This window comes from Oncorhynchus nerka, linkage group LG3 (genome assembly GCF_034236695.1).
Source record: "Oncorhynchus nerka isolate Pitt River linkage group LG3, Oner_Uvic_2.0, whole genome shotgun sequence".
Taxonomy (NCBI): domain Eukaryota; kingdom Metazoa; phylum Chordata; class Actinopteri; order Salmoniformes; family Salmonidae; genus Oncorhynchus; species Oncorhynchus nerka.
Genome location: NC_088398.1, coordinates 47,144,883 through 47,162,182, shown reverse-complemented (window position 1 = coordinate 47,162,182; position 17,300 = coordinate 47,144,883). Strand labels below are relative to the sequence as shown.

The 17,300-nt window shown below is 40.7% G+C and overlaps 1 protein-coding gene across 12 annotated transcripts in view; it reads left to right on the top strand.

Moving 5' to 3' along the window:
* The window catches only part of LOC115109565 (muscleblind-like protein 2a), a 31,258-nt gene extending 16,001 nt beyond the window's left edge, over nucleotides 1-15,257 (top strand). The window contains exons 3-10 of one of the 12 annotated variants that reach the window (XM_029634672.2): nucleotides 7,527-7,691; nucleotides 7,804-8,028; nucleotides 8,196-8,450; nucleotides 11,445-11,498; nucleotides 11,883-12,036; nucleotides 12,891-12,926; nucleotides 13,830-13,924; nucleotides 15,042-15,143. In XM_029634672.2, coding sequence (XP_029490532.1) covers nucleotides 7,527-7,691; nucleotides 7,804-8,028; nucleotides 8,196-8,450; nucleotides 11,445-11,498; nucleotides 11,883-12,036; nucleotides 12,891-12,926; nucleotides 13,830-13,924; nucleotides 15,042-15,056 — 999 coding nt within the window. In that variant the 3' untranslated portion in view covers nucleotides 15,057-15,143. Of the gene's footprint in view, nucleotides 1-7,526; nucleotides 7,713-7,803; nucleotides 8,029-8,195; nucleotides 8,451-11,444; nucleotides 11,499-11,882; nucleotides 12,927-13,829; nucleotides 13,925-15,041 lie in introns of those variants that run through there. The other 11 variants (XM_029634643.2, XM_029634632.2, XR_010461706.1 and 8 more) reach the window with 11 other exon arrangements.
* The last annotated feature ends 2,043 nt before the right edge of the window (nucleotides 15,258-17,300 follow it).

Sequence of the window (17,300 nt, the reverse complement as noted above, 5' to 3'; positions counted from 1 at the left end):
AGTGGCTCGGGTGGTTGTTGTCCTTGATGATATTTTTGTCCTTCCTGTGACATTGGGTGCTGTAGGTGTCCTGGAGGGCAGGTAGTTTGCCTCCGGTGATACGTTGGGCAGACCGCACCACCCTCTGGAGAGCTCTGCGGTTGTGGGCGGTGCAGTTGCCGTACCAGACGGTGTACAGCCTGACAAGATGCATCTGTAAAAGTTTGTGAGGGTTTTAGGTGCTAAGCCAAATTTGAGAGATTGTTTTAGATTTTAGGTGTTTTAGGTGCCAAGCCAAATTTGAAAGATTGTTTATGAGACCTGTGCTCATTTTCTTAAATGCCTGCTACAAGAAGTTAGTCATTATTAGTGAAAGTGCATTATGCGTGGTTCCGGTTACATTTGTAACAAAAAGGGCATTTTCATAGACTAACTTAAAATCCAGATCAGGGATTTTTTTTTTTAAAGCAGGTTAAACTATTTTGATGAAATAATTAAAATATCAGTAGGTCTTATGATTGTGGAAGGCTATATTTTGCTTATAATTTCACAAGCTCTAAATTCATTACATTATTGATGATTGTTTTACATGCAGTGTATTTTATCTTTTAATTGTACAATAAAGATTATTTAGAGAAAGCAAAATCGTAAATTGACCATAATTTTGAAAAACTCTAAATAGGATTTTTTGGGCCATATCGCCCAGCCCTAGATGACATCCCTGAGAGATATTGAAAGCAGCAGCAGGAATATTAATGGAACACGCATTCCATGCCTACTGAATGGCTGTCAACATAGCCCAGAGTGTGAAACTGAATCTAGTTCTAATTCCCTCCTGACACATTTGGGAGGAAATGAGACTTGAAGACTTCATGTTTCAGGTGGTTAAACAAGGCTGACACCAGAATGGTGAAGTGTGGTGAGCAATACAAATGTTTATTCTGCTTCTGGGTATGGGACAAAAGCTTATAGGCTTATAACATGTCAAAAAGACAATACACGCACTGTCCTCAGAATCACTTTTAATCCCCTTAACCTGTATCCCAAACAGTACTGAGGAGCAAATATGAATTGTATCTTTTGTGCTCAGGCCACTCCCCAGCATTTAGGGCTGTTTTGTTTATTGCGTGGTGTTTAACATTCAGTGTGTGGGTGGGGTGGCCAGCATAGCACAGCACATGCTGTTATACTGGGATTAGTCTAATTTATCCGCTCCATGTCTGCTGCCGCGCTAACAAAGATTTATGAACCGAGCTGCCACCAGATACAGTACATCACAAAAATGGCCACTCTGTTTCGTGAGCTTGTACTTTTATTGGCCGGTAGATCATGTATTGTGTTTCCTGTTTTTGATGTGGAGGGTTTAGGCTACTCCAATGGAAAACATCAAATCTTCTCTTGTTATTCTGTGATATCTCCTCCAAATAGCCTAACGTTGAAGGCAACTATTTATTCTCCTCTCACAATGTAACCTGAGACAATGTGTGATATGACATATTCATATTATATTATGTAAATTGATCATTGAACATCTGCCTCATATTAAGGGTGACTTTGGCATTAGGTGGGTGAAACATGAATAATGCATCGTTGTGAAATTAAATTCTCTAAAGCCGGTGTAAATCCTATTCTGTTAATAGAGCTGGAATTATTTCTAAACAGTGGTATAACTTTTTAAAGTTTTTTCTACCCCTGTAAATCCAGCACTGCCCTCTTGTATTAAGAATGTCTCCACCATTGCCATTCTTCTAGAACAGCTGTGCATTGAGGGCTAGAGCCAACAGAGGGGTGGACCAGGGGTCGAGTCCACGTGTGAAAGGGAATGGAACTCCACCAATGCTTAACATTTCACAGTAGGAACACGGCTGTCACACCAACCCACCAGGTGAAAGTAACAGAACCAAAGACGGACAGAGAGAACTACTCTACACCTCATGAAGAGATCAGAGCTACAGTACATGAGATCTCTACACTCCTTTCTTCTAATGAGGGGGGGCTACATCACGCCCTCACCCCTATTCACCCCGTTCCCTCAGCAGTCGGCACCTGCTCCACCTTCCTTTGAGAAGTAAAGCGAATTGAGGCTCCTGTTCATCACCCAGGGTCATTATTTCTGATTTCCTGTATTTCTCCCTCATTCACGGCAGTTTTGTTAGTGTTTAAACAGCAGCTGAGCCTGCCGTGACCCATAGAACCATGTGCTCCCTTTTAGTGTGTTGAGGACCAGGAAATACATGAGCAGAAGAGCTGAATGCCATGAAAGGCCATGCATTGTACAGATGAAAACACTAGAGTATTAAGCCTAATGGCTTCAGACCCAGAATTCCCCCAGACATCGACAGTACCTCCTCTGTTCCCTATACTCACTCAATTTACATAAATCTATAGGCTAGTATGGTATGCTTACCATTTGCATGCGTCTCCCAAAGACCTTTCTGTGCTGCTAACGTCATTATCATTGGTTATTTATACTCCCTACTAGCCTAAGCACTGATTATTGATTCAACATTTCCTCTTAACCTGAATAATGTATATTCACGTCAATATTATTCGCGTCAATTAAAGCATTTCTTGGAAAGGAATACGGCATACACACTTGTAAATGGATCTTGGATAACATTGTGCCTATTCCACTCTCCACTATGTGTGTAAAATAGTTTATGGTAAGATGTTCGTTTTAGGCACTCAGAGGATCAATATGCCTTCTTCAGAAAAGCTGAAAATTATACCAGACCTTTCATTACATTAAACCACAATGAGAATGGACGTATCCTAAGTTCAAGTGTAAATAATGAGTTCAACATCTGGCTGATTAGTCAGGAGTTGGAACCATATTTAGACTTCACAAGCCAGCATGTTGTGTTTTTATTCTACCTACTTCCTGTTGGGCATGGCTATGTAGCCTACCAGACAAAGCCATGAGATCAGATAATCTAAAGAGCACATTAGGGGATAGCTATTGTAGGCCTTCTCTCTTAGAAAAAAGGGTTCCAAGTGCATTCTGCGGCTGTCCCCATAGGAGAACCCTTTTTGGTTCCAGGTAGACTCTTTTTGGTTCCATGTAGAACCCTATGTGAAAAGGATTCTACGTGGGACAAAAAGGGGTTCTTCCAAGGGTTCTCCTGTGGGGACAGCTGCAGAACCCTTCGGGGTTTTTAAGAGTGCAGATGCCTTCATGCATGCGAGTATGAGCAGTTGGTGATTGTTGGTTCAGGTGCTACACTCACACGGTTTTCACATTCCAGGCTCATCCAGCATCCTGTTCATGACATCAAAGCCCTCACCACTACCACCTGGAGAGAGAGCTGGAGCTGAGCAGGACTATAGCAGCCAGAGAATAGCTGATAGGAAGCTGCTCTGCAGCTCAAAATCAGATTCAGTGAAGCAGCAAGAGCCTCTCGTGCTCTTTTACATTACGGTGTATGGCAGTTGGTGGTGTAGGTTGCTGTTGATGTTTGCTGAAGTGGCACACAGTGCACTGTGGGCCTTTGCCCCCCCCTGATGTGGGTTAGGCTGTGGGCTGTGCAGTATTGGGTTAGTGTGAGAGCTGGGTGGGTGAGCGTGTGGCCTAGCTGCAGGAGCTCACTGCAGATGATATGATGTGGGAGAGCAGGAAAACAGGAGGAGGGAAAGGGGAGAGAGTGTGTGTGTGTGTGTGTGTGTGTGTGTGTGTGTGTGTGTGTGTGTGTGTGTGTGTGTGTTTGGAATTAGCACTCTCGCTGCAGTGGAAAGCCAGGCTTAAGAGACAACAGCTCAGCTATGTATATTAGCATATTAATTTCTAGTTTCTCAGCAGTTTTTGTTATAGTCCATCTGTAGGATTATTAGAGGAGACACAAACAGGCTACTTAATTACCCCGGGGAATATGAGGTAAGTAAACAATGAATGGTCTGAGGCTGTGTGTTTATTGACAAGGAGTAGCCATGTGAGAGAGATTGTGAAAGTGAAACACAGACCATTCTAAATAGGCCTAGATGTTGACTTTGAAATGTTGTCCCAAATGTTGTCTTTTATTAAATATAAATCCGATCAGCTCCAGATAAGTGTCCCACAAACGGATATAAACAGAACTTATGGAGCCAGTGGAGGATTTCCCATTATTGTTTCTCATTGTGTCAACTTAGGCTACCTGACACATCCATGAGCTCTCAACCAAACGAATCCACATGCTTGGAGGACAAAATGCAGCTCTCCCACCACAACCATTCCCATGAGGCATTTAACACTCACTGAACAATGATCCTTTTATCCTGCTGCAGTATTCACACCTCCTCTGGCTGCGTTCGAAACGAAACGTTACACCGACACAAAGCATTTTCCTTCATTTAAGTGCTACGCTAATGAATCAGCCCATTACTCTATAGAGCCATAGCACATTCTAACTGCTGATTGTGAATTGCACAAAGAGTATAAGTGTAGATCCCATTTCTATGTCTCACTATTTTGTTGGGATAATTTCTAGTCTTCATATAGGTTACTGTCGTTAAATGTTGTCACGTGAAATAGCCTCTGAAATAGCCTAACCTGTGATTCGAGACTCAAACCAGACACTTCGAGCTAGGCTACCTGCAGCTCTCTGTAAACCTTAAACCATTCTGATGTCTGGCGGTCTCCAATTCTGGCCAAGGAACAACTATCATCCTCTCACACCTGAGAAGGATATTACGCTCCTTTAAGCGCAGATAAGAGACCAGTGTGTGGGTTCTGCTCTCTTGTCAGAAAGCAATTGTTACCACTTTGCCAGCTTCCTGGCCTGGCATCAGACTCCAGGATGTCTGGGGCGACCAGAACCTTATAGCAGCCAGCAGAAAGAACTGAGTACAAGGCTGGGGTATCAGGATATTGTGGCTTAAATAGAGCCTTAAGTTGATAGATAACATGAGCTATCTGGGACAGGCCAGAGTAAAGACTAAAGCTCTTTTTGAGTTGTGCACCTAGGAATAAAGGCTATTACTGTACCTACCTACCTTCAAGGGGAAGGAATTGGGCTAATGGTTGTAGTTCCACAGATCTCTTTAAGTGTACCTGCCTACTCAGTTTATACTGATTGTTCAAAAGTATCCATTGAAGATGCTGTGGGTGTCAAGGAGAAAGAAATAATAAAAAAACTATTTTTCAAACTGATGACATTATCTCTTCTTCAGAGACTAGATGCATGGCTGTGTTTTGTGAGCGGTGAACAGGGAGCCTGTGTTGTTTGTCACAGCTGCATGTATGCTCTTCACATCTCTAAATAATTCAGACCCTCTCATTTGCCATGAATGGAAGACACGTAGATGAGGGGCCTGGGTAAGAAAGCCAATTTGAACTCATGCATCCCTAAAGGACTTGGAACCTTTGTTAATGAAGAACACAGAACTGTGTTTTAGCTCTTTTGTTGGCTGAATAAACAGTTCATCTGTGTCTCATTAATGTGGAATAGACTTCCATTGATATAATGGGTGTGTGTGTGTGTGTGTGTGTGTGTGTGTGTGTGTGTGTGTGTGTGTGTGTGTGTGTCCGTGTGTGTGTCCACAGCGAAAGCTGACAAAAGCACTGTCTGCTTCCCATTCATTGAATAAGCAGCATGACTCAGTTAGCACAGGAAATGCAGAGTTTGCAGTAGACTATGCTGTGTTTTACTTTAGCTAAATGTTGTTATTCGAATGATCTCGTCTGGGAGCCACAATCGATCAGGACTGGTAGGCAAAGAGGTCAGGCCAAATTGCATTACGCAATAGCTCGACTTTAACCCTGATCCACACCCTGACTTTGATATATGGCAACTTTCCAAAAGGGTTTGTCATTCCCTTATGTGGCAGTCCATGTGGGCGTTCCCTGGTAATAATTGATATAAATCTCAGGGGAGAGTCACAAATGAGTTCAGTAGCTCTAATCTGTTTATGAAATTAGTTCCATTGACATGAATTATTGAAGGATTTCCTCATTTGAATATGTAGGACATAGACAGCTAATCTCTCATTAATTCACTCTTTTGACTGACAGTGATATCACTGCTTTAATGATTTGCCAGCTAAAAATTCTTTAGTGTAATTCAAGTTCAGATTGCTGTCTATTTCAGGTCCATGCTACTCAGAAGTGAGCTACTCTACTTGTGTGCAAAAAAATATTTTGCAATGGGTTTGAGGTCGGGCTAAAAATCACTGCCGGGTCAAGTGAGCAGAGCGGAGTAGAGGACGCTATCAGGCTGACATCTAAATTGTTGTGAATGGACTTTGGATTCTACTGTTCCATAACAAAGAGGATGGGATGTCAGTGTGAAGAGATTCCCTACATTGGCAAGCTCAGAGACATTTTCTGGCCATTCAGCTTTTCCCGTAAGCCTCTTTTAGCTGGTAGGTTTAAAGCCTACGGCTAGTTAGCAATAGTGCAGTGGGTCACAGCTAGCTTTCTTGTCCTCTGTTCATCATCCTACACAACCATCCTTCATTAGGTAAAATTAGCCTATTGAACACGAGCCTACTACTAGGCTTACTTGATCAGTGACCACCTCTTAATGTGTAGGCTGTAGGCCACTGATTTCCTGCTAAATTAAAAGTTTTGGCCTATCTATCAACTTTGTACGTTATTATTCTCATAAATGACTCGTAGTGTGTCTGTGGATTACCTCCTGATCATAGAAGCACTTATGAAGCACTTCTGACCAAAAAGTGTTTCAAACAGTTTTCTGTTCCATTACTCTGCGGGCATCCATCCCCTGTGTGCTTTTGTCATAGGGAACAATGTTATCCTCTCTGTCAATCGTACTGCCTCTATGCCATAACAATAGCATGATCAAAACGACCTCACTACCTGTCCCCACAGAAAAAGATATTGAGTGTGAAGGCGTGATTCATGTCACCGTGATTGTGTTCCCCTGTTATCGCGGTGTCCTGTCCTGTGAGCTGAATGGTCTTGGTCTGAGAGGAGTGGGGTAATGCACGGTCAGGACATGGAAATTGTTGACCCTCAAGAAGAAACTTTCATGAAGGCCATGTTCCTTCCAGCAGTGGTCTTTTGTGTCATTTTGTACTGGATGTCTTTGATGCTTTCCTTGGCTGTCAATGAATTCTAGTGACCCTGTCCAGTATTAATGCTTCATTTATGAAGAATAGGCCTACATATTTATAATCAAATAAACCTGTGCATACTCATGTTAGGCTTAGGGTAGCCCTTTCCTGCAGTCAAATGACCTAGTGGCCTCATGGGGGAAATGTTATTAATATTTTTCATAATTAAACAAAGATTTTTTTAAAGCTGAAAATCTGGTATTTCTATGTCAAACAATTTTGTTATATTTCAGTCTTCTGTGATGTATATGAAGTGTAATATTGGGATGCAAACTCAAAATGTAATACATTTGAACTCTATATTTGACATGGTACAGATGTCTTCTTTTTTTTAAGCCCATAACCATGTGTGAGAGGTGTATACTTTTGTTTCAAAGTAAATTTGTTTAAGACTACCTAGGAACACTGTGTGACCCTGATTTAGCCCACTGCAGTAAAAGGTTCAGGGAATTTTTCTTTATCTAATAGTTGGCTTTTTTTTTGTGTTCTTACTCTAGGGTCGATGTTCAAGAGAAAACTGTAAGTACCTTCATCCACCTTCGCATTTAAAAACCCAGCTAGAGATTAACGGACGCAACAACCTCATCCAGCAGAAGACGGCAGCAGCCATGCTTGCCCAGCAGATGCACTTCATGATCCCAGGCACGAGCATGCAGCCTGTAGTAAGTTACTCATATTCAGTAGTAAGTACAGTTTATTATACACAAAACTCAGATCCTTCATTTCAGGTGTGTAGTAGTGTTTTTACTGACTGTTGTCCCTTCCATTTCACAGCCTACGTTCAATATGAACCAGGGGCTTGGTACAAGCCCTGGTCTCAGCTACTCTCCATATCTTACACCCATGACCTCTATGAGCCATGGGATGAGCCTGATGCCCACCGAGATGCTCCCCAGTACCCCAGTGATGGTCCCTGGAAGCCCCGGTGTCACAGTCCAGAGCTCCAACTCGTCCTCCTCTTCCCCCTCACAGAAGCTGCTGCGCACCGACAAACTGGAGGTATCGAGTCACTTTCACACAAACAAGATCAAGGACGTATTATTGTCTGATATATGCTGTATATATACATTCGTTATGGAATACCTGTTGAGTGGGTCAAACAGGGTCCATTGCCAGGGTGCTCTACCGTCCTCAACCTCCCTCCCTGTGTGGTTGTCGTGCTGTAGGTGTGTCGCGAGTTCCAGCGGGGGAACTGTGCGCGAGGCGAGACTGACTGCCGCTTCGCCCACCCCAGCGACAGCCCCATGATCGACACCAGCGACAACACGGTCACCGTCTGCATGGACTACATCAAGTCGCGCTGCTCCAGGGAGAAGTGCAAGTACTTCCACCCCCCTGCACACTTACAGGCCAAAATCAAAGCCTCTCAACACCAAGTCAACCAATCGGCCGTGGCAGCCCAGGCAGCAGCTGCAGCCATGGTAAGATGCTTCCCTCCAGACGCGTGGACAGCAGCTTAGAACACACACTATTGGCTAGTATAGCTACTGTACTTCTTACTTAAGGGCAACTTGTCCTATTTATTTTCAATACAATGTATTCTACATTCACAGCAGTAGGCTTACTATCTTAATCCTATTCCATTACCCTGAGTTGATTGATTAACCAACATCATAGAATGTGGAGCACCGCTTTATTTTTTATGTATTAAGTAGCTTCATTAAACATTAAAGACTGTTACATCTAATATACGCTCTTAAGACTCGAAATGACAGTTGCCCAGGATGCAGTAGCCCTCAAGTTGCCTTTAAACGGTTACATAGCATAACCATTCATTTGCGTACAATGGGGTCCGAAATGATTGACACCCTTAATAAAGATGCGCAAAAGTCATTCAAATACTGAGCTATATTCTATGCTAAAAATATTGGGAAATTATATTATTTTAGACTAATACAATTGCTCAGAGAAAGAGATTTTGTTTAACAAGTAATAATTTGTTTTCTCTCAAAAAGGTAGGGGTCAAAATGATTGACAACCCTGTTTTCAATTTCTTTCAATACCTCACCTTGCCAGGATAACTGAACTGAGCCTTTTTCTAAATTGTTTAAGAAAACACATTGGGAGTGATCTTAGACCATTCCTTTTTACAGAATCCTTCCAGATCCTTGATATAATTTATCTGCGCTTATGGACTGCACCGCAGGGTTCAAATCCGGAGACTGAAAAAATGTGGATTTTGTGGCCAATTATCATGTGTGCTTGGGGTTATTGGCTTGCTGGTATGCGTGGCCAAAGAGCTCCATTTTCATGTCATCTGACCAAAGCACCGGTTCCAATCCAAGTGCCAATGTCATTTAGCAAACTCCAGGCATTTACATTTGCTACATTTGTGACCACGCACACCAGTGGTGGGTTAGGCGTCAAAATGAGAGTACATGAGCAGAAAATAGCCCCATACCTACTGTAAAATATGGTGGTGGATCTTTGATGTTACGGGGCTATTTTGCTTCCACTGGTCCTGGGGCCCTTGTAAAGGTCATCGGCATTATAAACTTTACCGAGTAACAGGATATTTTTGCCAAAAATCTGGTTGCCTCTGCCAGGATGCTGAAACTTGGCCGCAAGTAGATCTTACAGTAAGACAAATACCCCAAGCACACATTCAAATCGACAAAGTTGTTAATTGACCACAAAATGAACATTTTGCAATGGCCATCTCAGTCTCCGAACTGGAAACAGGGCAGCACATAAGCTCAGACAAAGGATATCAATGATCTGTGAGATCTCTCTGTGGAGGAATGGTTATCCCTACCATATGTTCTGCAACTCATAAAACATTTTCTGAAAGAGGCTCAGTGTCATTACCCTCGCAAGGTGAGGTTTTGAATGGTACTGAAAACAGGGGTGTCAATCATTTTTACCCCTACCTTTTTGAGAAAAAAATGTATTACTTGTTAAACTAAATACATTTTTTTCTGAGCATTAGTGTAAAACAATAGAATGCCTACACTTTTTGAGCATACAGTGTAGCTCAGTATTTGAATGATTTATTTTATAGTCATTTTTGCTCATCTTTATCAAGGGTGTCAATCATATCGGACCCCACTGTATATCTCCTTATGTGACATGTGACGCTAACCTTTACCTAGCTAGCTGTTTAACTAAAGATTCGCTTTGGCCCTCTCCTTTTGCTTCCCATGCTTTTTGAAAATATATTTTCAAATTGCCAGCTACTGCAAAGTTAACCCTGTTTCTATAGCTACTGTCTTGTTTCATTGCCATCTATTGCCTACTGTTGGTTTTGCCTTTATCTTAAACTTCCAACAAGTCTAAGAATAAAGGATCTGCTAATTACTATGGGTTAAGAAAGACGTCCATAGATTCACCAGCAACCTTCGAACAGCTGATTTAACATTACTCAAATCAAATGTACGCAATTCCCGTAATAGCACATTTAGACTTTTATTTTTGCACTTAAAAAACAACAACATGCATGGCCTTAGAATGTGCTGTATCTTCCACCCTAGCTCTGCTTACTTTCCATTCCTCCATGTATTTTTATCATCAGTTGTGTGGTCATTTTTTTGCATGGTTTTTCAGTGATATTATTGCTAGAGAGTTGGTAAATACGTTAGGGCCTTGATACGTCTGTAATGCTGAGGGATTTTGTAGTGTAGTGAAGGTATACGTTGAACAGGAAAATGTGTTCTTGTGACAAATGTGCCAAGAAACAAAAATGGCAAATTCGATGCCTAATATCATAATAAACAGAGCTCCACATTCTGTGTATAGGTTATCATCAATGCAGTGGTTATAACATTCTCTCTCTGCTCCCTATTTAGTATGTCATTAAAACGCACAAGATGACATGAATCACGCCTAGCTCTCGGTAGAGATACATTTCCCAAGGATGACCTCTCACAGTAGCCTAGCTAAAATGCCCTTTAGCGTTACCTTCTGTCTCCATTTCATATTGACGTGTGTCATGTACAATTCTGGTCCTTTAAAGCAATTGTAGGTCAATGAATGCATTATCACAACATTTATTTAGTAGTCCACACTGTATATTCAAATTGATAATGTATTGATAATGATGAACAACTATTGATTAACTACTGTTGTGTTTCCTACATAGCAAATAACCTTAGTCCCAATGTTGTTGCACAGTATTGTTGTAATTGTAAATCCTATTAGATTAAGCTATTAACGAGTATAGTAGACGCTTACATACTAATTCAGGAGTCAGTCGTATATTTCCTTGAATCAGTTAATTTTGTTTATTGTGCATGCCTATTGTTTTGTATGTGGTGGTAAACTGCATTCCGATTATTTTGTTTTGTTTTCTCCTTCTCACCTATCCACAATGCAATGCTGTCCCCATGACGCACCTCTGCTTGCTGTTACCTGTATGTTAATACGCTTGAATCCCATTGGCCCACTGCCATCATGTGCTCGCTGCCTGCTATTAAAAGACTCAGTCGACTGCCAAAGCAATGAAGCGACCCCTCGAGGCAACTGTAGACCTGGTACTTTGACCTTTCACCTTTTGCTTTGCATGTAGCTATTAATTGTACTGTAGCAACTCACATAATTTAATTTGGCATTTTTTGTTTTTACAACCTCTTAAGACTCATCTAGTATGTGTACAAAATCCTTCACCATCAGTTATCTTTCAGTAATTGAATAGGTATTTAAAATGTGTTTAAATTAACAGTATGAAGTTTTAGCCATTTACTAATTTCATCATAAATACCTTTATTTTGTCATTTAATAGTTGTATAGAGTTTTGCTCTACTGTTTGGCAATGATTGTACTATAATCTACATATAAAGCTCATAGCCAGTGGATGTTTATAATAGAACTACTGATAAGTGTTTTGGTTGTGTTAACGTGTCGTTTGTACTCGGCAGGCGTTCCCCCATGGTTGCCTGCAGCCCCTACCAAAGAGACAAGCACTGGAGAAGAGCAACGGGGCCAGTTCCTTCTTCAACCCCAGTATGTTGCACTACCAGCAGGCTCTGGCCAATGCACAGCTCCAGCAGACGTCTGCGTTCTATCCCCCAGGTACAGCCCAGCTCTGAGTGGGCCAACTGCCCCTATATGACTTGTCCTTTCTAATTCCCTCCCTGCTAATGTTTGGTTGGTTATTTATCATGTAGTCTAAAAAGTAGCATATTGTCAGTCAGGTGTCTTTCCTTGTTTTTTTTGTGCTTTCCTCGTGGCCCTATGTAGCTAGCTAGCTATGATGATTTAATGCAGCACCTTGTAATTTGAGCTGTTGATTTTTGAAAATGATGCACGTTTAATGCCGCTGTCACATACTTAATAGCTCAATGTCCTGGCAGGCAGATATATCAGTGCTTCCAGATTACATCATCCAGGTTAGTTGAAGGAGACCTGCTTTAATCAAATCTATTCCATTCAGGCCATTGGCCTACATTGCTGTGATGCAGTACATGGCTAAGTAGGACACTGGATTATTATACCATTAGCTCTTTCTCTCAACATGGCCTTCCTCTGACAGCCATAATCAAACAGCCACTATGCACTCTTGTTAGATGCTTTGTCTCACTGCTGAGTTAACTACTGTACTGCCTGGTTGCCCTAGCACTGATGCCCATGTCAGTCGATTAGAGCTATTTTATTCAGCATGTGCCTCCCTCCTTGGAAAACAGTAATCTATCCACACTCTACACGTACACCCACACACTACACTCCCTAAGACGCATTGTTTCTCATGGGCTTGTTTCTGTGTGTGCTCACCAAGCAAAAAAAATTTAAAAACTTGGTTTCCATTGAGAGGTTCATGTCTTGCTTGTATTTGGTTTAGAATGTGTAAAAGCATGCTGAAAACTCTAGCTAACCTGTTTTTCCTCCCTTATTGTCCTCTACTCACTTTCCACTGCATAATCACACAGGGTCAGTGTTTTGCATGTCTCCTGCTACCGGCATTGGTAGGTCCCTTGCTTCTTTTTTCTGATATCACCTGTAATGAATGGAGAATATGGGTGAAATGCTCTCGCTGTTCATTTAAAAGATTCTTGTTATTCCAATGTGCCCTTGGATAAACAGTCTCTGGGTCAGGGGATAAGGGTGGATTATATAGGTTAGGTACCGGCACATTTGAAATCACATGTGAGAAAGTGTATTTTATAATATGTTTCGGCATTTTCTTCTGTTAGCCATGTCCCTGACAAAGCTCAAGGCTTCAATTTATACTCTTCATCATCACCCATTGACCTACTTTGGATTTCATTTGTTTTTTTGAATGTCCTTTGTTCTCTGCAGTGATATTCTCACCGTTGTAAATAATACAGATATTCAAAACACAGGACATCACTGCTGGTTGATATTTATAGTTCTTTGCTGCTCTGTGGATTAGGACATTTGATTCGTTTCCCAGAGATGTTATCTAAAGTGTCTTGGTCTTTCCTAAAGATCAAATACATCAAATGACGTGTCCTTTATTTGTATAAAATAAGGAACTTATTTCTAACACGACGGTGAAAATTGCCATTCTAATGATGAGATACTGTAGGGTATGTAAAACATACTTTTTGAATGTCGTAATTGGACACCTTTAGTATCAAATGACAATCTTCTCTGGGAATCGGACAAATATCGGACAAATTTCCTAAACTAAATCAGCTTTCCTCTATTATTTATCCAATGCTTTCTTGCTTTGCGCTGTGATTGCATGCCATCTGCTGGTCTAACCTAATGATGGCTTGCTACTAATGTTTTACTGTATTCACCATGCAAAAAAAATATATAGACAAAAAAAAAAAACGTTGCTATGGTTACCATAATGCTCCACCTACCTGTTCATTGCTTCCATGGTTCCCTTCCTGAAAAAGTACCCATGATGTACAGTGCTACGCCTGCTACTGTCTCTGCAGCAACTACTCCTGCCACAAGTGTCCCCTACGCAGCAACAGCACCAGCCAATCAGGTTTGCTCCTTTTAAAGCTTTCTTTCATGAATCCCTGAGCTCTAAATAAGTGCTCGTCATGGCAGCAGGAGACAGTTGTCATCATAGCATATTTCTCTCCTGCCTGTTGCCTTTATTAGCAAGCTTAACTATCATTATTGTAGATACTGTATTAAATATAGTAATGACAGAAAGCACTTATTTAGAGATCCCCCATCTGCAAATAGTAGTTGTGTTGTGTTGCATAATTTCCTTCATTGTTTTTCGCATGTTTTTGCTTTATTTAGTTTCAAGTGCCCCTAATTTAATTCAGGCGTTACTATAATTCTGTCAAGCAAGGGAAAGAAGAAAACTAAATATATTGATTTGAAGCAGCCTAAATTAGCACCTCAGACTAAAGAGATCAACTGAATGAATGAAAGACCAATGAAGCTCTTACATGGATGTTATTATCACAGGAAGGTCATACTGTATGTCTTTATGGATGTGTGTGATTTTGTGACAGCTCTGTGCCTGTGACTGCCCTCTGTTGCCCCTTTTAGACTCTTCTACCTGGGGGGCAGGTCAGGTGATGTGCTTCTTTCTTTCCAGCAGGAGAGGAGGGGGCTGTGGTTTGGGTCGGGAAAAACATACTTGCCGACCACCAGCCTTCTCCTGCAGCTTATTCTGCTTGATTTATTTGTATTTTATTTCTCCCAGGTATTAACATGGAATGCATAGTGTACTATTTCAGTTTGTTTTTGTCATTGAGATTTGCAGCATTTTAGCTTTAGCAATAACTTTGGTATGTAGACCACTGCCTCAGCTCTGAATCTTATCTGAAAGGTTCCTAACATCAACTAAATTCTCTTTGTTTTACATGTGGGATTCAAATGTATTTTTACTAGTTTCTTTGTTTATTCAGCATTATATGATTATACTGGTCACAGTTTTGCTACTGTTCTACTTCTGCAAATAAGAACCCTTATTCTTTAATCATTTACCGCCATGACTCTTCAACAACACTATATTGTATTGTGTTTGTCATCCAAGAATGTACTGGCACTGTTGCTTGGACCTAAGGGCAATCGGTCATGTTCATTGTGAATGCCACCATTGAGTAACATGATGTCTTTCTCAATCTCTGCTTCTAAAACAGATCATCCTCAAGTAACCTACAAGAAAGGAACAGAGTGTCAAGACGCTCCCCTTAGAGGCCCTAAACAGCCCTTCTGTAAATACTACTTTTGCTCCACACGAGAACTACAGCAACCTGCATGCTGAGAAGAAGATTACTGAGGAAATGTAGAACATTGAGCTATGTTAAAATATACAAATTATATACCTGTATTGCTAGGACTAATATCGTTACTGATATGTAAATGACTGATTTATTATATGTATACACACATGATTGGAGATTGTGAAGATTTAATCGTAAAGGTATTCAACGATGACTTTTATTTCCTTTTTAATGTTTTGTTAAAAGTGCACAACACTCATCTAATTCAAATGTAATTTTTTTTTGCAGAAAATGATTGTGCATCTAAGTGCTTGATTACTTGTATTTAAAACAAAGACCATTGGAAAGCGCTCTTGTTTATACACCGTATACAAATTGCATTTGGCTTGTGAGTGTCCTTCTTGCTCTTGTAAAGGACGAATATGACAGAGGATGCTATGTTGTTGTTTACCTTGTGGTTATTCTCTGAGTACAGGATCACTGCTCCCCCTCCTGGTGTGCCTTGGCCTCTCTACGGAGGAATACCAACTGAGTGAGCCTCAGCAAACCCAATGATAATAGCAGAAAATGAATTAATGTACCTTATGGCAGTGATATAATCAGCCACTAATTCCAGAAATGAGAACGGAATCTAGCTACCACGGTTTCCAAGTGTCTGTCTGTGGTGCACTGTTTTCTCTATGTCTCTTCGTTCGAGGTTTTAGTTGAGCCTCGTCTTGGCATCCATCAAATAAACACCATATACCAGATGTTGTGCCAATGACCTAGCAGAGTGATGGGTGGGCTGAAAATAAGCCACCTTAGAGGAACTGAAAAGCTGAGTGAGTGTCTGCCAAGCTGTCACAGACATGTGAGGGGTTAGGTGGTCATAGTGCAGAGGCCACAGACATTAAAGAGGGAGCAGAATGATAAGACTTCAAAAGGAAAGACGTGGTGACCCTTTGTTAAAAAGGCTGACGTACACGTGCAAGGAAACCTTGCGGTGACTCGAGGTCACTTATTAATCCTGTCTTATTTGAACTGTAGAAGTGCCTAAAGTAATGTATATAACAAGCATCTTGAAAAGGCTCTGTGTGAGAAATATTCAACTTTGAGTAGAAAACCCTGCAGTTTCTCAACGTACTCCACGGCCTCGATAAATACAATGAACAACTGTTTGTGTGAGGTGAATTCAGTGCATTGGTAGTCTTTGTACACTGGGTTAGTTTTAGTGCTTTAACCTTTCATTTACTTTCAAGTTTCAATATCTGGCAGATCGGAACATGGCTGCTTTGGCATGAAGTTCAGTGATTGTTCATTGTGTAAAATGGTTTAGCTTAATTCTTAATGAGTTGAAAGTAGTTTGCAACTAAAAAGTGATTGGAGATGAGTTTGGAGAACCGGATATGTGTTGTGGTTCTATGTTGGTAACTCATTTTGTCTTTATATACAACCGTCTTTACAACCATATCCTCGTGTTTAATGCGTTGTTATCATAGTCTGTCTAACGTCTTTCGAGTAGAATGTATCACAGTAAATGTTTTAGTAGTAGGACGTAGTCACATAACTAATCACATTGTGCAATGAAACTCATATAACTCTACATGTGTTTTTGTCAAAGCTTCATTGTATATACAAACTGCACTTACAAACACAGACAGATTTACCCACCAATGCACCTGTGCAAAGTCTACACCAGTTATTTACAGTAGGATATAAAAGGCAAAACTAAGCTAGAAACATGGAACTATTTACAATGATCAACATGTAACATTATTTTACCTTTTGCTTAACCTTTTATGTTTTATTTGCTCTTGAAAATAACCGTTAAAAACTTCACACAGGTGCAAACTAAATCTTTCCCACAGTCTTTCATTCTCCCTTTTCATTTTCTGTGTGAGTGAAATCAGTATGCGTAAAAAATCTCATCAGTATCGTGATATTGTCATGGTGTTTGATCAACTCAGACAATCCACAGAAAACTAAAATGACCCATGTTCTTACCATCTTTGTCCTATTTCATTACTTTTCATTTTCTTTTCAGAAAAGTTCATTTTTATGTTCTGTTTGATGGAAATATATGGAATTTACTTATTTGTTTAACATTAGTTATAGAACAATGTTGTATTCTATTTTAAAATGAATGTAATTTATTAAGCTGAGTTTTGCTCTGCTGGCGGTTATTCAAATGACCTG